Source organism: Rhamphochromis sp. 'chilingali' (assembly GCF_963969265.1).
Source record: "Rhamphochromis sp. 'chilingali' genome assembly, chromosome: 13".
In the NCBI taxonomy this organism is placed as follows: Eukaryota; Metazoa; Chordata; class Actinopteri; order Cichliformes; family Cichlidae; genus Rhamphochromis; species Rhamphochromis sp. 'chilingali'.
Genome location: NC_137940.1, coordinates 37,069,207 through 37,096,483, shown reverse-complemented (window position 1 = coordinate 37,096,483; position 27,277 = coordinate 37,069,207). Strand labels below are relative to the sequence as shown.

General features: G+C 41.1%; 1 protein-coding gene across 2 annotated transcripts in view; it reads left to right on the top strand.

The window, feature by feature from the left end:
- The window catches only part of atp8a1 (ATPase phospholipid transporting 8A1), a 119,325-nt gene that overhangs the window by 81,341 nt on the left and 10,707 nt on the right, over positions 1 to 27,277 (top strand). For both annotated transcript variants that reach the window (XM_080900484.1, XM_080900485.1), the window contains exons 25-32: positions 277 to 460; positions 3,031 to 3,141; positions 8,436 to 8,510; positions 9,798 to 9,920; positions 15,703 to 15,781; positions 16,847 to 16,908; positions 17,163 to 17,219; positions 17,523 to 17,630. In XM_080900484.1, the coding sequence (XP_080756610.1) occupies positions 277 to 460; positions 3,031 to 3,141; positions 8,436 to 8,510; positions 9,798 to 9,920; positions 15,703 to 15,781; positions 16,847 to 16,908; positions 17,163 to 17,219; positions 17,523 to 17,630 (799 nt within the window). The remainder of the gene's footprint in view (positions 1 to 276; positions 461 to 3,030; positions 3,142 to 8,435; positions 8,511 to 9,797; positions 9,921 to 15,702; positions 15,782 to 16,846; positions 16,909 to 17,162; positions 17,220 to 17,522; positions 17,631 to 27,277) is intronic.

The following is a 27,277-nucleotide window of genomic DNA, read 5'->3' as shown; positions in this document are numbered from 1 at the left end:
ATTGAAGTCTTGAGGAAGAGGATGGGTTTTACTTAGTAAATTAAGAAGATGTTTATCTATTCTATAAAGCTGCTTTGCCACCTTTTCACACCCAGCCAGCAGCAGTTTGTATCTTACGGTTTATATTTGTTACTCTTTAAGAGATCCTGTCAAAAAGTAAACAAATTCTATGTAACTTTATATGAGCTGCTGTTTTACCCAGGTTATGTTTGTTCTTACTGTTATTATCCCAGATTTGGACTTAACTCACGTGTGTTATCAATCACTTCCTTTCAGAGTATCGCCTCTTCAGAAGTCAGAAGTGGTTGAGATGGTGAAAAAACAGGTGAAGGTGATCACGCTGGCCATCGGCGATGGTGCTAACGACGTAGGAATGATCCAAACAGCTCATGTCGGTGTGGGAATCTCAGGCAACGAGGGTCTGCAGGCGGCAAACTCCTCAGACTACTCGATTGCTCAGGTGAGGAGTCAGAGATTGAAAGCACAAATAAATAAAGTGGGAACTTTTACCTAGTATTGAAGTTCAAAGAAGATCTATTATGCTCACATTAACTAATAACATCTGCATTTGTACAAGTGCTTCCTGTGAGCTAAAGGCTCATGCTTCTTTAAAATTGTAAATCATCACCTTTGTGATGGGTTTGATGGCTTTTCAGTAACTTCACCTCAATAAAGGAATTTGAGAGTCAGAGAAATATTAAAATATTACCAGGATCCAATCTGTCAGTCTAGTAATAAAAGATCAGCGACTGCAAAAATGAAGATACCAGGTAGGTTATGATATTTAATTTGGCTCAAGCAAAGTGAAAATCATAATAATACACGACTCGATAAACACGTCAAAGTTTCAAATGCTTATCCATACAGTACTTTATCAGTAATACTGTTTTCCATGCCTTGTGACAGCCTTGTCGCTGTTTTCATGTATTACATGTTACTGATAGCTTGGTACATTGTTCTGAGGAACAATAGGTCACATATCTGAAAGGGCTTCAACTTATACAGTAAAGTAGCATCTCCTATAAAACAGGCTGTGGTGAAACCCAACTCCCAACACAGCTACAGGGAACGCATCCTGGCAAACTGCTTCTTAAACCCATACTCATGTCCCAGCAACCAGTTTGTCTGAAACGCTGCATACATATGACACCCGTTGACACAAAATCCATGGCGTTTGTGAGTCTGTTACACAGCACACCACTTAGTTCATTGTGTTAGTACAGCCAAGAGGCTTGGGGGTATGAGGAACTAAGAGTTGACTAAGGCACAGTGCATTTTCTGTGCTTCAGTATGAAATTACTAATCAAGAGACTTGGGTTTGTCTGAAGTTCCCCATTTAGTCCGCATGACATGTAGAAAGTGTATGTTCTTCAAAGACAGGCGGCCTCTTGTAATCGATTTGTGTCAAATTAAATTACACCTCCAGACTTCCAGTGGTACTTTCCGCATCTTGGCGCAATGGTACATTAACTGTAATCTGCTGACTACAAACTGAAATCAATCAAGGGGAAGTTGTATAACTTTCTACTCCTATACATGATTTAGATTAATGTCTGCGAGTGTCAGATGAGCATCTTGCTGCTATAGATTACTACACAGCTAGATTTGATACTTGAACAGTGTTATCTGTTAAAGTAAGTGGAGAGTAAAGAGCTTCAGGCCAAGGCATCTCTGCTGACTGTCTGTCATCAGCTTGGCTCTGTGTTAACTGATGTTTGATCCAGCCCTCCGAGGGGTCACGCAAACTGGGAGCTGCGACTGTTCTTTCATATCACAGAGGAGTTCTGTGTTGATGCTGAAAGACAAGACCCCAAAATAAATAAAGCTGTGTTCAAAATGTCAAGCTCTCACTACTCACAATACAACTGGGATATATAGCAAGCCATGTTTTAGTGCTATCCAAATGTAAAAGGAGTTTTATGTACTGCGCTAAAAGTATGACACAACTGCTCACAAAAGTGTGTAAAACCCACAATCATTACCCAAACATAAAGAATTTCAACTACTAAAAAATATGTATATTTATTATGTTTGTAAAAGCTAGTATATGCCCACGCTGACAGAAGAAAAGAGAAAAATAAGGGTTGATGTAATTTATGTCAGCCTCTTGCTAGCTATGTGTAATTCAACTTCTGTGCATATAAATGAGAAGATATTGCTGTGAAATAAAAAATTATACAATGGCTTTACAAAGTGCATTAAAATATATATATTTAAGCCTGTTGCCAGGTGATTGCTGGGCAACATGATGACATCATAACATCTCATATAGATGAGTATAGCTAAGTGTAACGAGTCTGGCTCCCCGGCTCTTGATGGTCTTTGAGGAGTTCACAGACCAAAAACAAACACTGACAGAGATTTTGTGCGTTACAGGACAACATGCTGGGTGTCTTTTCTTTTATCATTAAAAAAAATCTGTCTGTAATTATTTTGTTAGCTGGTGTTGATGTATCACTTTTTAATTGTGCAACAGCAATAATGTAATTAATGAACCCATGAAAATGACCCGAGCACTGTCCGAAAGCGGCTTTTCCTTTTTGCCGATGGGCTCACTAATTTGGAGCAAAGAGGGAGAAGTGATTAAGTGAATGATTTTGGACACAAGCTACCCCTTCTAGATGGTAAGAAGGTGTGATGAAACACTTGTTCTGCTCCAGTGCTATCACACTCATCAGCCAAAATTGCAGTGTGATTGAAAGTTCACCACAGGCCTTAAATAGTGGTATAATTATGAAGCCATTTAACTATTATGTTAGGCCCTTGGAGACTAATACCCCCATATGAACCCCTCCAATTTCTTGCAGTCTTTGTCTACACACTTTGTGGAATGTGTTAGCGAGAGCTTTGGCCACAAGCTCTCATCAGAGGCTTTCTGCCCGGGAATGACAATCTTGAAGTTCTGTAACTCTTTTAGTGCTCCAGCCCTGATCTCTGATTACAAGGAGCCATTAGAGACAAACATTAGACACAGAGTTCTGCTATCCATTCATTTTGTCGTGTTCCTCCATTCATTTCCCTCCCACACAGTTCAAATACTTAAAGAATCTGCTGCTGGTTCACGGAGCCTGGAATTACAACCGCGTAGCCAAGTGCATCCTATACTGCTTCTACAAGAATATTGTCCTGTACATCATCGAGGTAAGACTCACACAGAAGCTCTCAGCACTGAAAGTCATGCAAAAAGCCAGATGTGAATGCACAGCTTTGAGATTCTTTTTTTCAAAGATGCAAATGGCACAACTACGTGAAGGCAAAGATTCCCTGTTAGAGTTTCCATGTTTGTATTTCTGTTGACTGGCCCCTCACAGTACCTGCCAGGTTGTGCAGCTGCTGGATGAAGGGTTTGAGTTTTGACATATCGGAGCAGAATATGCCCACGAGAAGGCTCGCAGACATACACACTCTATCATACGTGGTATAATCAACAGGAAGTCTGCCTTTAGTCCTTGCCAGTTGTTCAGTCCTCAGAATATTAATCTGCAGTTCATCTGAGTTAGTGAGAAGTCGAACCAGTTCACTAGTGACTCCACATATTTTATGTCCTAACATTTAGGTATTAATTGTTATGCGAATAACATTGGACATGCCAAGAAATAAAATGCAGATGATTAGTGGCCAATCATGTTATGCTCTAACTTGGGCTGTGATAATGGTGAAATGTTAGGATTAACTTTATTTTTCATGTATTTTATCAAATGGCTTTCTTGTGATGTTCCTACATATTTATATGCATTTTTTTTCCCTTGGCAAGTTCAACTTCTTTCCTGAAATAATGCTTAATAACATTTTCCCATCACTGTGATTTTTACTGCACTGATGGGCCTTGTTGGGAAATGTTCACAGACACTCGAACACTCTCCCTGTTTATCAGTGGATAAGGATTAGATAGTTTCACGTGTCTCTGCCGGCATCGGTCAGTTGTTGTGTGGTGGGTTTGATGGCATCTGACAGATACCAGACCCAGTGCAGATTGCAGCCTCAGATCTATAACCAAGGGTGGCCAGACACGTGAAGTGCTTCCTATCATCGGCAGCTTTATCACTAGTAGTGCTCAGATGTTTTGATCAACAGGCCGTGCACTTGTGTGACAAAAGTAGCAAGTTTGGCTTTGCACCGTCCCAAAAATCCAGAAGTGGAAACTGCTGAGTGTTTGATCTTTGAGCTTTACCAGTCGCTTTGTGCCAAAGTGACCACGCAGCGTAACCGAAAACACGACATGAAACGATTTCCATGAAGTAGGTAACATCTGGGAGCAGAACAGGAGAAAAATACATTATTTGGCCACTTAAAAGACCACCTCTCTTTCCTTATGTTGCTTGACAAGATTTGAGAATACTGCTTTATTTGCTCACAAAATGTTGGCGTTTTGAGAGCGCTCCCTGCTGAAGCGTCAGGTTTTTAGAACCTCATAATCACATGACCTTTTATGGAAATATGACCACTTAAAAAATTGCTTTTGTTGATCCTCTTTCTGTGACACTTGACCTCTGATCCCCCCTTTTTAAATCCTCATTTTAGTTTATGTGCCATGGAAAATCCGTCGTGTATTTAAAACATTCCAGCGTGTCTGCCTCTGACTTATTGTGACCTGGGTAACGGCTCTCTTTCCAGGCTGTAACTGCAGTTATAAATTCATTGTGACCATTCGATCCCGCTGCCCTTTTCCACATATGCCGTAACAGTTCAGAGAACAAGTTCAAAGTAAAATTCAATTTTCAGCAAATGTAATTTTCTGTTGGCACGATCCATTACATTTGACATTTACATCTTAAAATTGGATTACGCTTGTTTGTCTCTGTTTTTAATCATGGGTAAACGTTAGCTTCTCAGTCACTAGGAATTTGATTTTTAAGTTTAAAAGAACATCAAAACCTGGTCAGTGTTCTTCTCGGCATCCTTTTCTTCTTTTTCCTTGTGCCACCAAATACTGCTTCCCTTTGAAACATACCAGGTCCATTTTCAAAGGCCCTTTTCCAGCGACTGGAACATAACATCGATAGTTTTGTCTGCAGGGCGAGCTTCTTTCCAGTACACCTTTTGTTGCTTTCTGAAAACATAAGTCCCCTCCCCCTCTCATGCTCGGCTCCTTCAGGGGAATGAAGTAGATAATAGGACATTTCTTCACGATTTGGCTGGTATTTGAAATGTCCCCGTGTTGTAAGACCTTGACATCTAACACAGCGGCAACCCCGGGGTATGAGTCAAAGCAGCGTTTGTTGCACTAATAGGTTTACTTTTGAGCTCGCATGTTTTCCCCTCGACTCTCGGGATGCCTTGCAAGAACAGAATCGAGGATGTTGGCGGGAATTTTAACTTTTTGTTCGCAGCACCATTGTCCCATACAGTGTGGGTTACAATTTGAATGCCAGGGCAGGAAGACCCTGTGTTTAAGCCTCTTTTCATCTCCCTCTGCTTCCACGGGGTCTTTGGTTTCTTATAAGACACATGGAGTAAGAGGGCGAAGGATTCTCGGCCTATTGTGGAAGACGTGAATGTGAGCACAACTTAGTCTGAAGCTCTTGGAGCGGTTCAAGATTTTCTGTGGCTCACAGAGGGTTAATTGTGAGTCAGAATGTAAGGCTGTCACTCCAGCGGATGATTGACTGACATGCAGTGTTTCTTTTTACTTTTTAGAGGCTGCTGGTTGTGATTGGCATTTCTTTTCCTAATCGGTTAGAGAGCACTTTAAGCACATTCATGCTTGAGCTATGAATTTTCATTTGATTTAAAAGAAGGAGGAAAAAAAGGCGGCAACATACATTTTTAAACAATGTGTCCAGTAACTAAAGTTCGGGAATAATTTATAACCTCGAGTGATTGAAGAACAGCAGCAAAAAAGTGGAATTGAGCCACATTAAAGCTAAGAGACCCTTTTTAAAAGAAACCATAGAAACTCCGTTCACATGGGCGAGCCAGCTGGCCTCTCAGCTTTGATTGACACATTGCCAGGGTGCTACAGAGGGGGCTGATGGACAAGTGGCATTTATGAGGCAATTACATGAAAGCTCATTCAGTGGAGCTCAGTTTAGTCAGAGACGGCTCAGAGTAGCAGAGCAAAGCTTGCCGACCAGTAGCTCCGAATTAATCCACGGAGGCCATGCCTGGCATTGTGAGACTGCTTCTGTTTGTAGCTCCACATATTTCCAGCATATTTATCAGCTCCCTCTTTATGCGACTCTTTATTCTGTGCTTGCTTTGTGTATGAATTCCATTAACAATCCTGCAGGGCTGAGCTTAAGAGTGTCAGGACTCGCATTGTTGGGGACAAATGTCATACCCTCACCCCCCCACCCTCCAGCCACTTGGAGACAGCAGTGAAGCAACACTGGAATCAATGATTTTTCATTTGCTGATGAATATGCAAGTCTTCTTATCTCCTAGCCCTTGCCCAATCCTCCTTTTTTCTACAGCTCCCGTTTCCCTCTATCCCTGTTTTTCATGATGTGCAGTGAGGGAGAGAGGCCAGCCACACCCCTTCGCTGAGTGGCACTCAAAGAGGAGAAGAAAAGGGGAAGGAAAAATCCGGCCTGGTACTTCCCCTAATGAGCAAATCAATGCATCTGTCCCTGAAGAGACGGAGAGAGTGAGAAAGAGAGAGGGAAGCTATTGGGACCTGAGAGACCAGGCCAAAACACTCACACAGAAGCAGTTACCTCAAGCTATGAATAGGAGTCTTTTTTAACTTAGCACAACAATATATCAGCCCAGACCCTCATTGAGCAGAGCTGTAATTAATTCAGCAGTTTGACCTACCCGCTAGCCTCTCGTTACCGTCGCTTGAGCTAATGGATGAACCTGGCTCATAGCTTGGGCTCCGTCTACCCACAACCCACAGCACTGGCATCTGAATATATTTCTCTGTGCTTTGCCAGGGGTTGTACTGTTCATCTTTTGGTCTTGGTCTAGCCATATGTAGTCCCACATTCAGCTGAGGTTGAAACCAGACCCCCTCTTTTAAAAGACACAGCATCATGGTAGAGTGCACCTGATGGCAGGATCTGGGATGGGTGGGTGAGGCAGAGAGGGGAAGGTGAGGGGCAGGGTAGGGGCGAACAGAGGATTCGTCTACATCCCCCCCTCACCATTTGTTTTCATGCCTATGCTTTCACGAGTAAATGGGAAGGACCAGTGGCAGATTATTATTGGTCGTGTAGACAGTGGCAGCGGCAGGCGGGGCTCCGAAACAGGCTTTGTCTCAATCTGAGAATTTGTAGCAGTTCATGCCTTCATAATGAAGTTAAATGAAGCGAGGAAATGCTTGGTTGGCCATGGCCAAAACGCAGCACCCCTGATGTTCTCTTGACAGTTTTGGCATGAGTCTGTCCAGGACCGCAACATTGCAAACTGTAACTCTGTAAGGTGCAGTTGCTGATTTACAATCTGCAAACAATTTTCAGGGTGTGCAGTCAGATTTACTCGATGTCAGATAAATCCGCTTTACACCAATAAAAATTCGACGTATGTGCCATTTCCCTACCAGATTGGAGCTATTGCTCTGCTTTCATCTTAGAGGCATTATTTTGCTCAAATAAGCGTGGCTAATCAAAATACGGTGATAAGCCTCGTTTCCACTCAGCACATGGTTCACATTACCTCTGTCTGCCTTTCCTGACACCATATATCAAAGTTCTGCAGTCCTGACTTTGGCCTTAGAACTAACCTCATCTGTCACCCACATGTCATCAGGTAGATCATGGAGGAAAACAGTGGGTAAGATATATGTTAGAAGTTAATCGTGTGATGAATCCAGTGGAGACTTTGCATCTCCGAGGTGCCACCTGGAGGTCCTGGCTTTCCCGCTGTCTCTCATTTTTTCTCATTTGGCTCTTCTGCCTGTTTTTTTTTTTTTTTAAAGTTAAAATTGTGTCTGAATTAAACTAATGACGCAGGTTGATTACAGGTCAGCACTTTAAAACCAAACCACTTTAATTTAAGGATCATTCGGTTATTTATTTTTTCCCTTACACTAAAGGGAAACATACTTTTTCTTTTCTATTATCTATAATTGCAATCTCAGCGGAGGCTGCGTTCCCTTTGATCTGATGGTAGGATAAGAAAGACATTGAAGGATGCTGTGTGGATCGTTAGTTTGTAGATGCAGTGATCCTGTCTCAAATCTGATCATGTCACTTATCTTTGCAATCACTAATGAAAAGCTTACACCGAAAGAGCAAATGGCTGCTTGCATGTAAATGTGGCAGCGTCTTCTATGATTAAAGCTTTCAATATCAAAACTGAGAGCAAATGGCTTTCAGCGTAAAATGACAGTGCTCATTGAAAGATGTTTCAAATGTTACAACACTTCGACTTCATTGTTTGCCACTAAAGTTGATGGCTTCTTAAAAAAGATTGTATTATAAATCTCTGATTGTATTTCTTCTGTTCGTATGTTGCTGTTTTGACTCATTTTATGATTTTTTTGTCTTTCTTAGATCTGGTTTGCATTCGTCAATGGCTTCTCTGGTCAGATTCTGTTCGAACGCTGGTGCATCGGCTTGTACAATGTGGTGAGTGTTTAGAAACATGTGCCTCTATAGAGACCACTTTACTCCTCTACCTCTGTCCCCTCTTTGACACAGAACGTATTAGCTGTGGTGCCTCAAGCCTGATCCCTTTATTGCGTGACTATGTCATCAGCATCCTGAAAAAGTTCTCCTTTATTTATGACCCGTTGTCAAGCCCGTATTCCCTGTGTGCCCTAAACTATGTACTGAATGCGAAAGAACAACAGCTTCGCTTGCCCCAAAGAGTATAGTTAGTAAGAGCAGCTACGTTTCAACGATAATAAGAATAGGAAGACTGGAGCAGAGCCGGCCGCTGATGTAGGGAGTCCCTCAGAGCGCCGTAACAGGACCACTCCTAATGAACTCATATTTCATATCTGTCATGAATTAAGCAGGAGGGAAAAAAGTGCATCTGTAGTCTGAGGTTTAAGAGTATACTGTTAAGACCACAATGAGTCAACATGTAACTTTAAACTGTTTATAAAAATGAACTCGATTCAATCAACAAAAATGAATGAGAGAAGTGTGAAGTGAAGTTTCCCCACAATCCCAATCGGCCTCAAGCGCAAGTCATTTATGGCAGGTACAAACTGAGATTTGAGCCCTGCCTTTTGCCCTGGTTCATAATATCCTCCCTTTGCCCCACACTCCCACACTTTGTAACCAGCGCTGTTTTGGTTGTGGGAAAAAGCTTCAGTCTTTCACTTTATCAAAAACTGAGGGAATTCCATTGGCTCAGTGGGAGTCTGTTAGAGGCAGTGGGCTGAATCTGCCCCTCAAAGGAGGTCTTCCTCAGCCTGGCTCTGAATAAGAAAAGAAGCCAGTGGAGCATGTCCTGTAGCCCACTGGTCCTGCCGACTGAGGCCTGAAGACTTCCACTCCAGATGGGCCTGTAGGGAACTCACACCAACTGAATCACTTGAGCTACACAAATAGCATCCTTCCTCTCTCAGCAGCTGCTATACAGAACATTACAACACCACCACGAAATGATGCTGTAAATGCCTGCTCCTCAGTCAAGAAGACCACAGATGCTCATTGGAGATGGTTTTTGCATATGAACAGACTTAAAGCATGACAAATCAAAATAAGGTCAGCCAGTCTTCAGTGAAGTAAAATTAAGAGTGGAGCAAGTGGAGAACAAAATGAAACAGAGCTTTGACAGGATGTTGGAGGTCAGATTTACTGTGGCAGCTTTAAAGGGAGATATTTTTAGCAAAATCATATTATTTCATATCAGATTCATCACTGTGTGTTTGTGCACGTCTGCGGGTGTGTTTTTTTTCGTAGATCTTCACTGCCTTGCCTCCTCTCACTCTGGGAATATTTGAGCGCTCCTGCAGGAAAGAGAATATGCTGAAATACCCAGAGCTCTACAAAACCTCCCAGAATGCCATGGGCTTCAATACCAAGGTAATTTGATCCTCTTATCTAGAGCAGGGCGATATGGCCAAAAATATTTATCACGATATATATTTGAAAATTTGCGATAACGATATAACCGACGATATAATTGATGCGAGACAAAATACAACTCCACAACATTACTAGCGCAAAAAGACAACCTTCCATTTATTTTCACTTAAACAAGAAGCTGGTTTTTATGTACATTAAAGCTTTATAAAAATGTAACAGTGCAAATGCAAATTCCTTGCTGAAAGTTTAACCAAAAGGCATTTCCAGTAGAAATGGGCTGACATATCCTGAGCATAACCATGTATAATATCCACTGAAGTTAAAAAGAGGTGCTTTGCAACATTAAACTGCAGTGTGCAGTATGTATTTTTCGGACCATAAGGTGCACGGGATTATAAGGCACATTAAGCGAAACAAAGCAGTCAGATAAATCAAACTTTATTAAACTCATTCTTCTTGCTTCCTCCACTTCTGTAACATTGATTCATTAATGTTGAATTCTCTGGCAGCTGCTCTATTCCCATGTTGTTGCAGTCTATTAATGACTAACCTCGTATTGTGGATGGATTATCTCAGTTGTTCTCCTGACTGAAGTTTGGTCCGTTTACAACATCCTGCCATGCGATTGCATTTGTTTCTAACCATGAAGAACCTTCACGTTAACTTTTATAAGTGGAAAAGTGTTAGTGTTCGTCCTCCAGCTTCACTGTTTATGTTATGCTAACATAGCTGTGTCGCTAGCGATCACGTAGCACATCATTATATACCAGCTAGCCCAACTTCAGTAACCCTACAAACGTCACTGCTGTTTAGTTTCCTGTCTTCATTTATGTTGCAAGTGATAGCAGAGGTGTACGTTTGATTTTTTTTCAGAAATCTCTCAGTCAGAACATGCAATATCATGCTTAGGTAACTAGCGAAACTAGCGAGCTAACTTCCGCTAGCTTCCTGCTAGCTTCTAACTCCGTTAAATGTAATAACTTTTGTTTTCATGGATGCCTGGAAGTTAAACTTCATAGTTACACCTGGTAAAGCAGCAATGCTGATCGTTTTATTAAAGATGAAAGAATTTAGACAGTTTTTAACTCTAAGTGATGCTGCAGTGTTGTTTGACCTGAAGCATATGGAGTTTAGGACCCAGATTACTCCCAGATTTAAGAGCATCTTAGTCCGACAAATACGACAATAACGACGGCCGCTTGCATGTTCTGCAAAAAAATGTGCTTTGTTGTGTATCTGACGGACAAACACCAAACCAGTTCCACATCACTGAAGTTGCACCATTTTTACAAACCAATTCTGGTTCATCTGTTTCACTCAACAATCGGCCATGTGCGTATGAAAACAAAGGCACTGCGCATGCGCATTTTACTCCCATTCTATCGCGATATTTCATTTTCCTATCGTTGCCTAACATTATACCGGTATTACCATGAACGGTATAATATGGCCCAGCCCTACTCTTATCACATGTATGTTATCTATGTGGATGTTTCCTGTAACACGTAAACAGATTTCAGTACTTTTAGATTAATTATTTTTCTCAGTTTGCTCTTCATTGCAGTCCTAAGTATAAGTATCATGTTCTGTGAATATATTTCATGTAAAGTCTAACAGTATGTGGGTGTAACAGTATTTTCCATAGACGTAGTATGTCATTAATACTGTTAGCTTTACTGACATGCTTCAACAGCCCAGTGTCGGTAACAGCCATTTCTTTAATTCTGCTCAAATTAAGTGACAACAACAACAAACTTATACTAAAGTATGTTATGTTCCTTTTTATTGTACCTTTTATGATTGGGAATTAATTTTGTTCTCCACTAAATTAAAAGGTTAAAAGTCCCAGTAATGAAATCACATTAATAACGGGACAGCGATCTGTTGTGTTGACGTCTCAGTGACCTGGCAGCTGCAGTTTGTGGGTATCCGGTCGTAGCCTGGTTTGGCCTGGCTTGACCTGTTCTGTCTGGTTGCGGGGGCTGTCTGTTAGCTTCCCCCTTCAACTGGTAATAAAGTCGTCTCGTCCTTTCTCCATGCTGAGCCAGAGACTCCTGGACCCTCCTCACAGGCGTGGTGACCTGGTTAGCACCACATGGAGGTGGATTAAAAGCAGATTGGCCATGGTGGTCACGGGCATGGAAGCTCAGATCTGTTGGGAGATGGCAGCAGAAAAGGAGGGAGTAGAGAGAGTGTGCTGTCACTGTGTAATGGCATTTGTCGCAGAAAATTATGCAATTTGTTTAAGTGAGGTGTTTTTTTGTTCTCTTAGAAGCCTATCAGATCGCATTTAAGCCACACAATACCAGACTGCACGGATCAGACGACGATGGTCCGATCCCGAGTTCGAGAAATACTCACTTCTGTTTTTAAAAAAGCCATTTTAAAATGCGTCCCAATGAACATGAGCGTTTAGCTCATTTGTTCTGATTTGTGATGAATTGTTACAGATAATAAATAAATAGATAAAATTTAAATGTAGCATCTGATCCTACTATTAAAAAACAGCTGGTTAGTCCATAGGAGGCTCTAGTATATTAGCATCTTAATATTACACCTAACAGCTGGATCGCCAGTCTGCTCTGCATGATATCAGAGTACAAATACACAGGAAGAGGTTGTTTACCAAGTATAACAAGTATACCTTAGTACTTGTCTTGCATGTAGTTTCTATTTTTTTCAAGAACACGTGTAAAGGATAAAGTTGCTTTGATAACACATTCGTTTTAAAATATCTGACACTTGCTGACGCATCCATCTGTCACTGACTCCATGATCACACTGGTTAGAACTGGCACTAACAACACCTCCTGCTTTATCTTTGGCACAATTTGTACTTCTAAGTATGTAAATTTTTCTACCACATTAAATTATAACCTTTCAGAAGTTTGTTTCTTAGCTACACACTTAAAAGTGACAGAAGGCAGCGTTAAGATTGAAACGTCTCATAAAGTTGTAGCTTTGAATCTTGTGTTTTTTTAAATATACATGATATGATTAATCAGTAAGTGTCTGTAGAGCAGCTGTTGCACACAATTAGCCTTTGTTTAATTAAGAAAAACATATCGTGAACATTAGGTGTAGCCCTGCTAATGTCACACATTTTTAATACAGCAAAAAGCTTTTCCCAGCAGTGTGAAATACATATATAACATTTAAAGGCTGTAATGTCACAGTTGATAAATTGGCATAACAGCAGTGAGTGGATGTGTGCTGACTATCTAAATGAAATGGAAAAAATAGGTCATTTCACAGAAAAACAAATAGACTAAATGTGAACCAAGCGCCCTGTGTTCTTTGCACATCACTTCAGATTTTATGATTCACAATTGTTTTATTATTAATCATACTTTAATGATTTATGACCACTTCATAAATCGTATGACATTTTCTGTGAATCCTGTTGTATGATGGATTTCCCTTTAATTAGCTTTTTGCAAAGACTTCATTAAGTTTCTGGTGCCAAAAAAAGGAATCATTAAAAATATTCATGTGATAGTTAGAAGCAAATGAACCTCCATTTTTGTTTGGGCCACATTTTCCAAGACTCATAAATGATGACTTGGCCAGGTCAGCAGGTTGTTTTTGCTGGCTTGTCCACTCTATTCCCGAGATATTTTCCTTGCAGCTGGCCCGAGGCGAGGCGAGAAAATCCAGCAGGAATTTGGCCCCTCGAAGCCTGTCTTTCTGCTCGCCCGGCTCTTTTGTACACAACAGATACTGTCTTTGTGAATTAAAGCTGTTTGTGTTGAGGTGCGAGAAGGGAGAGACGGAGGGTGTTAGAAACTTCAGGCGTGGCTTCAGCTGTGTCGCTCATTCACTTTTAATTACAAATTCTAGACACCTAAACCGCCCTAATAAACCGCGTTCCCCTTCGTGCGGCCTCGGTGATCGCAGCAGTTTACCAGAAGCTATCACCTCCTACATAGCACCATTACTTCTCTTGCATACGGTTTTCCTCAAAACTGAAACAGGAAGCGTGGGAGCAACTCTGGAAATATTTGGCTCGATATTAATTACTGGCCTTCGTGTGGTTTAGGTTCTTTTTCTTATTTTTGTTTTTGGCAATTAGGATTCTGACAAAGGGCCGAATATTTGCAGGACAGACGAGGCATTCATTCGGAGCGCCAGCCCCAGCAACTTGCTGCGTAACAAGAAAGAAAAGAGCCTGGTGGCTGGAGGGGCGAAAGGGAGGATCCTACTGTGACAAATGATTATGAGCATTTATTGATTTCATTAGCATTCATTATGGTAGAGCGGAAACTGGGGCTGGCTTACACTCCCACAGAGTTTGGGATTGAGATAGCTGGGGAGGAGGCTGGTAGAGAGCTGAGCCTGCCAGTGGGAGGCTAATTGGCATAAACATGTGATTGTAACATTGGTGATAATTTAATACACATTTGACCACAGAGATAGAGGAGTGGGGGTTTACTTTGGCTGGCCCTCACTCAGTGTATTGGGTTTTGTGTACACAGTGGGAGAGTGAGGTAATCCAGGATTGGGGGTGGCTGCTAAAGGACTTTAGATGAGGAGGTTGTGCTACAGCGACCAAAAACAAGCCCGTGGCGTAGATTAGAGCAGGACTTGTTCCTTCACTGTGCCCATTCATTTTCCAGCCAGATGATCTCAAGTAACCCTACACAGTAAAATAGTGCGAATAGCTGTTCTGAAGACCACAACATACAGAAAGTGAGTTTCCAGGATGTGTAATTCATCTTGTATAAGTAGTGTTTAATATTTCACTGACAGGTTTGCTGAAGTTGTTGAAAAGCGAGCCTTTTTAAAACAAGCCAGATACTAAAACGTGATGCTTTCCCCCGTTTGCTTTTGATTTTTTAATGCCCTGCTCCATCTGCCCTTTAATCTCCACAAATTTTCTCAGGATTCACAGCAGCGTCTGTGTTAGCACAGCGGGGGAAAGGCGGCACAAATATGGAGTGTTTTTTGGCAGAAAGGATTTTCACGGCTGTTTCATGGTACATCACCCATTAGTGTTTTGTTTGGCCATCGCGTCGCATAATGTAAATTTGAAGCACCGCGGCTTTGGAGAGAGAGAGAGAGACAGTATGGATGTAAACGATTCAAGTCTACATGCTTGCGTAGACAGACGCACACGCAGACTGCGGTCCACGGTTTTCCAGCAGGCTCTCAATAATTACCGTGAAAACAGTTTAATCTCTGTCAGGCCTGTCAGTCTCCCTGTGTGTGTTTCTAGATTTATTTTTGCTTTTTTAAACTCTGCTGTCATTTATTACTACACCAGTTAAAATCCTCACATGAAAGGGCCGAAGCCTAATGAAATATAATGAGAGGAAACCCTCACACTGGCAGCTCATACATTAATGTTATACAGTGTTTGTGTTGTTGAGATGAGTATTTTTCTTACACCCACTGATTCGTTTTGTTTTAATTTATTCTTGACTACAGGGAAAATGTGCAAACTTGTATTAGCTTTAACTGCCCATGAACACATTCAGCAACCTCTTTCTCCCCCATAACACACACAGAGGATATACAACGTGTCTGTCAGCGGGGCGGCCATTCAGCATGGAGGCCCCGACAAAACCGCCACTTAGCCTAGCGCCTGGCTGGCACAAAGGGCCCAGGTCAGGGGTCACTTGGAAAGCTGGAGCTCCCAACACCCTTTTCTCATGCTTTTTTTCCACTCTCTCTCCCTCTCACCCTCTTATTGGAATCTCTTGCTGTCCAACCTCCCCCTCCCCTGTCCTCCCCCTCCTATACATCCTTTCCCTCCATCCCTCTTCCCTCTTTTTTGCAGGTCTTCTGGGCCCATTGTCTGAACGGCCTCTTCCACTCCGTCATCCTCTTCTGGTTCCCCCTTAAAGCCTTCCAGCATGGTAAGTAGCTCCCAGAGACTCCTCCACGGCTCTCGGTGGACCTGGCGCATAAATAAGGAGGACAGTCAAAGACACGTATTTTGTCTTAATTAGTTCTCTTTTCAACCATCCAGTCATGAATTGCAAACATGTGTGTGCTCCAGTCCGAGGGACACGCAATAACAAGCCCATGTTCATGTTTGCCCTAATGACTGCTGAAATGCTTTAGCGTGCAGTTATTGGCACTTACTTAGCTTTGATAGATAACATAGACCCAATCAGGTGCTTTCTCTGCGGCCAAAATGATGTTTTTATTCAAACAGAGAGCTTCGTGAGTGCAAATAACTTTATTGATCCATAGAAGGTCAATTGTGCATGTTTGGCACGTTGAGATGGTCTCTGTGTGTGTGGGTGTATGTGCAGAGAGAATAGGGATCTTTGAGCCGGTAAGTCTTGGCTGGCTGGAGCTAAGGACCACACAAGCTTGGGCCTGCTCTCCAAACAAAAGGCGCCAAGCCCCTCACTGTGACTGACAGGCTGTCAGCAAAGCCTCAGCGCACACAAGACATGTGACCAGCCGGAAGTAAAGGGAAAGGGAGCCTCTCTTTCTTTACTGGCAGTGCACACTGTTGATATTTTAGCCAGAGCCCAGGCCCACTTGGGCGGTATGAAGCAATATGTCTGTGTGACTCACAGCTTATTTCAGTCTTATTAATTTAGGAAGTTATACGAAAAGCATCGGATTCCTTTTTAATGGCAGAATTAATTAAAATGTTGCCAGAAAAATAATTTAACCCTCTCTTTCAGCACTAAATTAGCCAGAACTTTTCGTTTTTGAATATGATTAATGGACACCAATTCTGCTGGATTTGCATACACATACTGCCTTGAAATTAACATTCCAGGCTCTCTCAAGGACAGTAATGGAAGCAGCGTTTGACTGTGGTTTCTACTTTTAGTTCCCTGCTCCACTCCAAGCACTTTATGACAAAACTCACATTGATGTACCTAAAGTGTTACCCTATGTGAAACCTAAGAGCTGAAGAAGGACAGCTTAAAAGCCTCTGCTGCTGATTCCCTTCACAGATACAGTTTTTGGCAATGGAAGAACTCCGGACTATCTCCTCTTAGGCAACATGGTTTACACGGTAAGTGCACCGGTCTTCTTCCCTGGCAGTGTTTCTGCTGTGTTACAGACTTCGGGTGTGTGAGCCAAGTGTTCTTAAATGCCAGCGAATAAACATCAGCTATATTTCCTTGTCTTCTTCTCTTCAATTGTCTGATGATCTTTTCCAGTTTCGTTTTTTCCAGTAAAATGCTTTCTTATTGCGAATTCAGGTATGTGGGATGAACTTCACATGATCCTCTTTGCTGAACGAACATGTGGTTTGTGTCTCCGCAGTTTGTCGTCATCACAGTTTGTCTTAAAGCCGGCCTGGAAACCTCGTCTTGGACCATGGTAAGTTGAGTCCTCCTTCTCTTTTGCTATGCTTCTGTTATCTCTTTTCACTTTTACGTGGCCGCTGATACCTGTGACTAATTTTACATCCTCTTCTTATCGCTAAATCCCTTTATGGTATGTTCTCGCTAGGCTTGTAAATGTAAACCAAGTGAAATGTACGGTACCTCTTTTAAGTTACCGGAGAGCATTCAGTGTTTTAAGCCCAAGGAAGCGTGATTAAAATGGCTCGAGTAAATTGTAGCAGTGCTCAAATCGCAAAACCTTTTGTGATACTTACTGTCCTCTGGTTGCTCCTAACAGTTCAGTCACATCGCCATCTGGGGAAGCATCGGCCTGTGGGTGGTGTTTTTCGCTATCTATTCCTCCTTGTGGCCCCTCATCCCTCTGGCACCTGACATGTCAGGCGAGGTAAACACACATGCCGGCGTGCACACGTACACATGCTTCCCCCAGTCCCAAAAGAAACTGCTGATATAATCAGCTATTATAGACACATCTGTAGCTCCTTATGATTCATTTTCTGTAGAAAGGAGCTGGTGGGAAAACCTTAAAAAAGATCTTTGTAAGTAGAGCCAGAGGAGTGTAAACTGTCAGACCTCTGGCTTGTGTTGCCTAATGACTTAATTGGGCCAATTTGCCCTGTGTTTGTGTTAAAATTTCTCCCTCAGCTCTGAGTATCCACAGGTGAAACTGAAACAGTGAGGCCGTCTAGAAGCTAAGCAAAGAGAGACACGGGTGACTGATAGCCTAAAAATGTACCCGACAATCATTCAACCCCTTGAACATCAATCACATCCGTCCTATTATCCTTCCACTCATTTTCTTTCGTGTTGGATGCTCGTATTGAACATCACTATGAGACAAAGGCTTAAGGCTGCTTTAGCCATCAGGTTTCATTCAGTGTTTCTCTGCTCTTGGATATCAAAGATGTCAAAGAGCTCTGGCTGTGGTTTCAGCAGATACACCTGCGGTTAAAACCTTCTGTTTATGTGGGACAACAACTTGGAAGAAAGTTGTCTTAAAGACAGAGGAGGTAAAATAGCTTTTTGTCAGACGGAGAAAGAAATGAGGGACTACACCAAGGCCCAGAAAAGTTTTAATTATTCAAATATTTTCTTTACTTTTTTCCTTTCAGGACCCGGTATTTACGTGTGAATGTAACTACTGTAACTGTCACCACAGGTGGTTAATGGGAACCTATTAAACAGGTGAAATTTCCCAGTACATTGTGGGCAGGAGACTGAGGCATCTTTTCATTGCGTAACAATAACACTGCAGGAAACCATTCAAAGAAAAGAGGAAAATGACATCTTACAACAAATGTTGTCTTTGCAGAGGTGCTGTGTAGAGATCCCTCTACAATTCACCTAATGTGAAACTGTTCCTTAAAAACAAAAGTGGGTTTTAGTCTTGTTGACAAGTAAGAAAAACTTGGGGTTTTATTACTTAAACAAAGCTTTATTCGTCCTGTGTGCCCAATTTGAGATGAATACTTTATGCATCTGAGGCCTCAGCTAACATGTAAAATGTAACACATTCATCACTGTTTGATTATTTGTGGGCATTTCAGACCGCTTGAGATTGTTCAGGGAAATGTAGAAATAAAAGGAAGAAAATGGCTTGTGAAACTCAGTCCGGGTATATTTTATGTGGACACGCTGAGTTAGTGGATTAAAATCCTCTGAACATATTGTCTCATAATAAACAGCTACAGTGTACTGCCTTATGTGAAGCTGAATAGAAGTGAAAAATATCTGCGCACAGTTATATTTTTTTGTTTCTCAGATTGAGGATTGGGTCTTTTTTCATGTATTATTGCTCAGTAAATTATTATTTTTGGAAAGAGTTTGACATTTAATTAAATGGTGAAAATGAGTAACGTCTGTTAGATATAATAATACAGCCAGCAGACAGTTGGCTTAGTCTAGCAGTAAGACTGGTTGCAGGCTGCAGCTTTGTTTGCCAGTAACAGGATCCACCTACTAGCACCTACAAAGCTCACTGATTAACACGATATGTCCTGTTTGTTTAATCGGTATAAAATCCAAACACGTCTCTTTTTTTTACAGAGTGTGCGTGCTTAATGTTATTTTGGCTCACAGAGCAATAATCCTGCACATATGAAAGCAGTAAAATATTATTTTTACACTTTGGTTTTTGTACAGATCAAACAAATGAGATAGAGCATGTTAAGTGGTGATTTTTGGATAGCCCCTGCTTCCAGTCTCTATATTTGGCCAGATTAACCTCCGGCTTGTGTACATTCATATATACCACAGAGATATAAGAATGGTATCAATCTTCTCTTCAAACATTCTGCCAGAAAGCAGAGGATTTTTCCCAAAATGTCACGCAATCCCTGTAGGAGCTACAATTCTGAGTCAGATGTCCTTCATCTCTGATCAGTTCAGTTGGGGAGATGATTGCAGGTTTTGCTTTTGGAAAGGAAGATCTCTGTGGCAGATTTTCTTTGTTAACCTTTGGACTGAAGAAAGAATTTCTATGTTGCGTCTAGTTGCATGTAGTATTCTCATCTGACAGAGGTTTTACTACTGCAACAGTATGTTTGGCGTACAATAACTCCACATGTTTTGGGTACTTGTTTGTGCGTGACACAGTAAATAACATAAGTAGGTGCACATGTACAGAAATGCTGACTGCTATACCCTCACTGGGCTCAGTGTACTACTCACTCAGTAGTACACACACACACACACACACACACACACACACACACACACACACACACACACACACACACACACACACACACACACACACACACACACACACACACAGGGAGTAGGTATATTAGCTTAATTCTATCCCCTGTCTGTGAAGCCTGCTGCTTTCATCCGTACCCTGCAGCACTTGACTGAAGACAGTAATGGTGTCCTCTGGGTAGTGGGTAACTCTATGCCCAGCCCTAACTCAGGGATGCCAGTATATCATCAAACAGGGACACATCTCTGAAACTCGAGAAGGAGTCAGAGACACAGGCGCCACTTCCAAGACCTTGTAGCCTCTGAAGAGTAGGATTATTCACAACCCTGATGAAGCCCCGCATATTTCACCATAGCCTCCCTAATGTGTACTTGAAGGTAAAAAGAAGAAGAAGAAAAAGCGCTCTCTGTCCTTTATATCTACTTTCTTTTATGCTCTCGGCTTTTTCCTGCGTTCTCCTTTTGTTCACCCCACCCCATCTCTGCCAGCTGAAAAACTGCCCGAGGGCCTACAGCATAACAGACACCAGAACTCCCTTCCACTCCTGCCTCGGCTCTCACACACAACCCAGCTCACCACCTTTAACATGTTAAGCAGCACTCGGCTTCACAAGAACCCATTCATCAATGTCAGGCAAAATATTCCTTGGACGTACGACCGGGCAGGTGCCGGATCAATCGTCCAAACACCCCGAAACAGCTCGTATGGTTTTCACAGGTACTCCCTGAGAATGGCTTTGTCCCAAATGATCACCTCACTGAAGTCTGAAACAAATATCAAAAGAAAATGTCAGATTATTCTGTTCAGGCAGCGTAATCTGCCACACTAAGCGGCTTAGCCTCACCTCAGGAGATGTCTCATGCACACTCTGTCGCACTGACCTGTTGCCTGCTGACATGCCTGTGCTATCAATGCAGCTGTCTCCCTGCACACTTTGTCCCCCGCTCTCTGCTCACACCTCTGCTGTTTTCCAATTTCTGCTGCAAGCTGCAGCGGAGCATCTATCACTCAGTCAGACTCGAGTGCTTGTCATCAGCATATGGATTGTACACTGCAACGGCTTCTTCACAGTTTCTGCTCAGAGACTCTTATTTTTCAAAAAGGAATAGCTTTGCAAAGATGTTTGTTGATGTGTAGCAGGCCAGGAATACACAGGGCTTTCTGTGACAGCCTGTGTGACATGGACAAGAATGAAAACAATTTCTAGAGAAACAGATCAGCTTAGTGACTATTATGAATGATTTTTATTCAGGACTGCTTTTATTTAGTTTAACGTTAGTTGAACTCTTCTACCAAACCACTACATCGCTCCTGTCTTCAGTCGTCTGTTAGCCACTTTATTCCCCCTCAGAGTACGCCTCCTGAAATATCTGCTCTATTTTGAAGCAGTGAAGCAACTTGTAAACAGAAAATATTAATGCAGTAATGGAGGAAAATGGAAGAGCTGCAAGAGTTCAAGCTATCAGTAAGTGTGAATCAGTGTCATTTATCTAAACTACGCTCCATAAAATGCGCATCAGCGTGCTGCGTGCATCCCAGCCAGAAGGTCGTGGGTTTGAATTGGGAACTTTCTTCGGACTTGTCTGTGTGGGATCTCTCTGGGTACCAAACACATCCACTTTAGGTCAAATTGGTGACTCTAAATTGGCCATAGGTGTGAATGCTTGCCTGTGGTTGCCTGTTACTCTGTGGTAGCTCTGCAATAGGTTTGCAGTCTCTGTGGTAGACTCGACAGCTGTGAATCGGATAAGTGGGAGAAAATGGACGGATGGATGGTTGGATGTCATATTAAAAACACAGACATGGATTTTCTAAAAAATTCAGTTATTTATTTTTAGTAGCTTTAAAAAGTGCTTACTGCTTTCATAAACGACAGTACCAGTAACTTATTTTACTCTGTCATTGTATTTTGTGCATTTGAACTTGCAGGGAATCACTCATATCTGCTTATTTCAGCATAGGGTGGAGGAAAAAACCCTACCTCAGCGAAAGCTGAAACCTGTCTGAAACCGCTAATCCATCATCTGTCATATTTAGCTTTCAGTTACAGTTGTTTATTATTGTTTGTAGCATACCTGAAAAGGAATCTAAGATTTGAGTGTTCACTGCCAAATTTCCTCCAAGCGCCAAAAGTCCTGCCCGTGATGAATGCTCTTGTCTGTGAAATAAAAGTCCTAATGAGCTTTTCTTTACAAAACAAACACACAACAGAGCAAAGAAACACGGCAGGTTATCAGATCTGACTGCAAAGTCTGTTCACGGATTAGAATTATTGTCACAATCCCCCCAAAACCTGCCCTATAATTGGTATATCTTCCTGACTATTTAACTTTTTTGAAATATTAGAAATATTATTCCACATCGTTGAGGCTGCCTTTGTCCCTTAATTCTTATAATCCTCCTCCAAGACTGAAGAGTGTTCTTGTCTAAGATTGACAAGCACCACAACACACATTTAGTGTAATTACCTAATTAAATGTACAGTAAGAGTAAAGAGTTATTATTAATGCCACATGTGGAGTTGGCTGTGAGACTGCTGACTTGTGTTTATAAAAGTCATAAGTTATATGTTTCTCTGCTTTTCCTGCTGTCTTTATTAAGCAACACAAAAATAACATGGAGTCGATGAAAAATACAACAGAGGAAGTTGTTTGTTTTCCATATTCTGCATTTTTTGGGTGGGTGTGTGTCTCTGCTGATGACATATGTAGAAGTAGTGGACTTGTCTTGTCTTACTAAGGCTCCCTGTTCGCCGTTTTATTGCCTTTGTTGGACGATTTTTGCGTTTCATACCCTTCTGTTATCGGATTGCTAGCTATGCTTCCATAACAAGTCTGAACTTTGTATTTGCACAAGAAAGGCCGCTGAGGGTTGAAACCACACTTGGCCAAATATATACTTTCATCTTCAATTTCCCTTCTCTCCTTGAAGCCGACATGCACATTGGTGTCCGGTCAAGCCAGTTGAGGGAAAAAACATAGATGCAGACTGAAGTCGAAGACAGGATGTAGCATATTAGTCTAACCCGTCTCCTCTCAGCCTACCTGAAAGCAAAAAGAAAACGTCAAACACAGAAGCTCTGTGTACTCAAACTGCCACTGTCTGAATATTAGCATCTCTTGGATGCAGCTGCTAAGTGTTATGAAGTTGCCTTTTCACAGTCTTGTTTGCAGAATCCAGAGCATATCTTGGGCCTGTGGAGTGAATAGTGGAGCAGTGGACAAACTCAGCTCACATTTACCATTACAATGGCAGGTATTAGCATAATTCAAGCTGCTGAGACTATGGGCTTTCTTAGGCATGAGCACCTGGCTGCTCATGCCTAGGATCAAGAATCAAGTCTTGATGGAAAAACAATCCTAAAATACTTTTGAGTTTTCCCTTGAAGCTTTTTTCTGAAGTTAAAGGATTTACGTCTTTCAATAAAGTTACCTTTTTGATGTTCTGTATGTTTAAACTTTTATTTAAACCAGGTAGATTTGCAGATCACAAATTACTTTTTTTCCTGGAACCTCTTCATTCAGATTCCACCTTGATAAGCAGACACAGCTCTGATTTTGTTCACTGGCCCCTGATCAGCTTTGTGGGGGCAGATTTTTAACTGCTTTTTACTATTCATCACACTGGTTTTGCATGACGCACAGTCCAAAATAATCCTTAATTTATATATATATATATATATATATATATATATATATATATATATATATATATATATATATATATATATATATATATATATATATATATATATATATATATATATATATATATGTATGTGTGTGTGTGTGTGTGTGTGTGTGTGTGTGTGTGTGTGTGTGTGTGTGTGTGTATATATATACATACACATATATACACATATATATATGTATACGTGTATATATATATATATATATATATACACACATCCTGAATAGGATGTGTGTGTATATATATATATATATATATATACACACATCCTGAATAGGATGAGGGACCTATGGATATATATATATATATATATATATATATATATATATATATATATATATATATATATATATATATATATATATATATACGTATACATATATATATATATATATATATATACGTATACATATATATATATATATATATACGTATACATATATATATATATATATGTATATATATATATATACATATGTGTATATATATGTATATGTGTGTATATATATGTATGTGTGTATATATATATGTATATGTGTATATATATATATGTATGTGTGTATATATATATGTATATGTGTATATATATATATGTGTGTGTGTGTATACATATACACGTGTATATATACGTGTATATATATATATATATATATATATATATATATATATATATATATATATATATATATATATATATATAAAAAATATAGATAGAAAAGATAGAGACAAATACTGTTAACCTGACTGTCTGCAGGTTTTACACACAGTTACTGTCCCTCTGTTTACAAAGGCAGAGGCGTCATGGTGTGATTATTTTACATGTAGTTGTTTTTTCCTGTGTAATAATATTCAACACTGTTATCAATACATTTTTCAAAAATGCCTCTCTGTGCAAAATGGGTTCAAAAACATAAACAGCTGTGACATCCTGTTTGTCCGTGATTTGAACAGGAGGAACAAATCGTGGCAGGATCAGCCTGATGTTATTTGTATCCTGCTGCAACTTTACTGTATAAAGAGCAAACATCTCCAACATGTCAGGAGTAGTTAGTCATTACAACAAGTGTTTGTAAAGTAAAAATCACGAATCTGGGATCCTGTTTGTCTGTGATTTGAACAGCCCAGCGCTGCTCCTGATGCAGGGGAAACCAATCCTGCAGGGAGACCTACCTCAGCAACTGTGCAGGTGAAGCCAAAGGGCAGATTTGCTTCACCGTATTTTCTAGTCTTTGGCTTAGAATGAAGTTGGGTTGGAAACATATTCAGTGATGCTTCATCTCCTGCTTTGCGTTTGTGTGGGCGCCCCGTGCTAGCAGTGTCCAAGCGGTTTCTTTTTTCCCCTCTTCATACCGCGCCCCCCCTGCAATGGCTCTACGCCCCCCCTAGGGGGTGGGCACCACACTTTGACAGTGTGAGAAGGATGAGTTAGGATGACCATCTCATCGCAACAACCAACCAATTTCTAACCCATTATTAGGAAATGTAGCATGAATTTATCAACCCAACACTGGCGCCATTGCTGAAACCAAAACAGATTTCATGGACTAGAGGTAAAACATGCAAAATATATTGTTGTTGTGCTGTTTCAGCAGACACCCTGTTGTATGATTGCCCTCTGTCTATTACCATGACTGGACCACAAGGACATAACCTAAAAAGAAAGAGCAGAGGAAATGCAAACGTGCCATGTAGCATATGATTCACTGCATATTTATCATATAAGGCTGAATACCTCAAACCAAGTTTGACACAGTGTGGCTCAAAGTAAATAACAGCAGTGTTTGCACTGCTCAGCATTTTGTGTGTGTCAACATATGTGTGTGTGTGATTGCTTCTGTGTGTCTAGTCTGTCTGTGTGTGGGTGTGTGGCCACGAGGGGGTCAATGCCTGTCAAAACACACCCTTCCATGCCAGCAGACACTACTGTCTGTCCAGCCAGACAAGTTTATTGGTTTGTCCTAAAAATACAGCCCTGCTCCCCGGACCTCTCTCACCCTGTCCAGCTCCCAGGGGGCCCCTGGAATGAGACATTGCTAGCATCTACCAACTCTGATGGCCCCGCTTGTAGTATTGGAGCCTTTCCAGATGCCTGAAGGCAAACATTTGTTGTTTGCAACTGGTCAGATCTGTTTGGATTTTTAAAATTTGGTGCAAAAATAACAAACTGAGAATGATTAATGCTGTTTGTTTACGTCTGGCATTGCTATGTTGCTTTCTCAGCATGCAGTAGAAATTATTATATCAAATGTCATCATCAGAATAATTGAATTTTAGGGTAAACTTGAGATTGGAAGCATCAGGCCTTTGTGTGTTTACATTGCTCAGATTTAAATACGGAGAAGTATAAATATTGTTCGGTTTGAGAACGACTAAAAGGTTTATTTTTCTAAACTCTTTGATACGTCTCAGGACAGCTTAAACACCCCCATCAAAAGGCACGATACAGCGGATGAAAACAAAAATAATTAAACTGACTTAACACAAAAAAACAGTAAATGTTTCCACCGGGGTGCGTAATTTCAAAATTGATGTGAAAATATCTCGTGCTTCACAGCAATTTTCCCTCATCTTGTGCATTTTCAGCCTCCAGGTGACACAGAAAAGCTCTATTCATCCGTGTCCCATCTCACACTGTAGGGGAAAAAACATTTTTGATTTCCTGTCATTTGGGGTTTCCTCTCCCCCGGTGTTTTGTCAGACATCAAAGTCAATTTGCAGGTAATGGCGAACAGATTAGCTCATTTGAGCAAACCTGAGCGCTTTGATAGTTCTGACACTGATCGGTGTGTATGTGTGTGTATGTGTGTGCGTGCCTGTGCATCCTTAGGGCCATGTCTGTGTCATGTTACAGGAAGGACACTGTCGAGGGGGCCTTAGCAGTTTAAACAAGCGGCGCATTACAATGCAAGGACCGCCAGTTTTGCAGTTTGACATGTAATGACAGATAGTCTCACTGCAGTGGGCCAAAGCAAACATCATCCTCACACTCATAGCTTAAAGGTTGTTGCCCCCACCAGAACGACCCACTGCCTTCCTGGCACCCTGGACACAGAAAGTAACCCCATTACTCAAACATGAACATTTCTAACTTACTGTGTTTAAATATCATTTGAAGGATTTATGTGAAAACGGAGGGAATGATTTCTGTCTGAACTTTTATTCAACTCAAAATTTATGATATGTTGGAGACAATGAACCTTTTTTTTTTTTTTTGCATGTAATGGGGATTTCACATAATTGTCTGACATTAAGGCCAAACAGTTAATCAAGACAACTATTTGCAAATTATTCTACAATAACAACGACTGTTCGTGCAGCTGTACAAGAAAACATAAGAAATGAGCCAAACATTATAAACTAGCTTTCGGTAACCCATTTAAAGCCGCTGAACAAGACATCTTTAACTGCTTTTGGTTTTCTGGAGTGATAAACTGCCAACATTAAACCTGAACTCACATAATTACATACATTACACTTCATCAACACTCACTTAGATTGAGTGGCTGCTGCAGTCGACGCACCGCAGAAGGCGTTTCTGTGTCTGCGCTGACGCACCGACGGGAGCTCTCAGCACGGCTCACATCTGAGCTGTTTTCCTTTGAAAGAGATACCGCTGTCTAAATAGATCACAGGTACTTCCT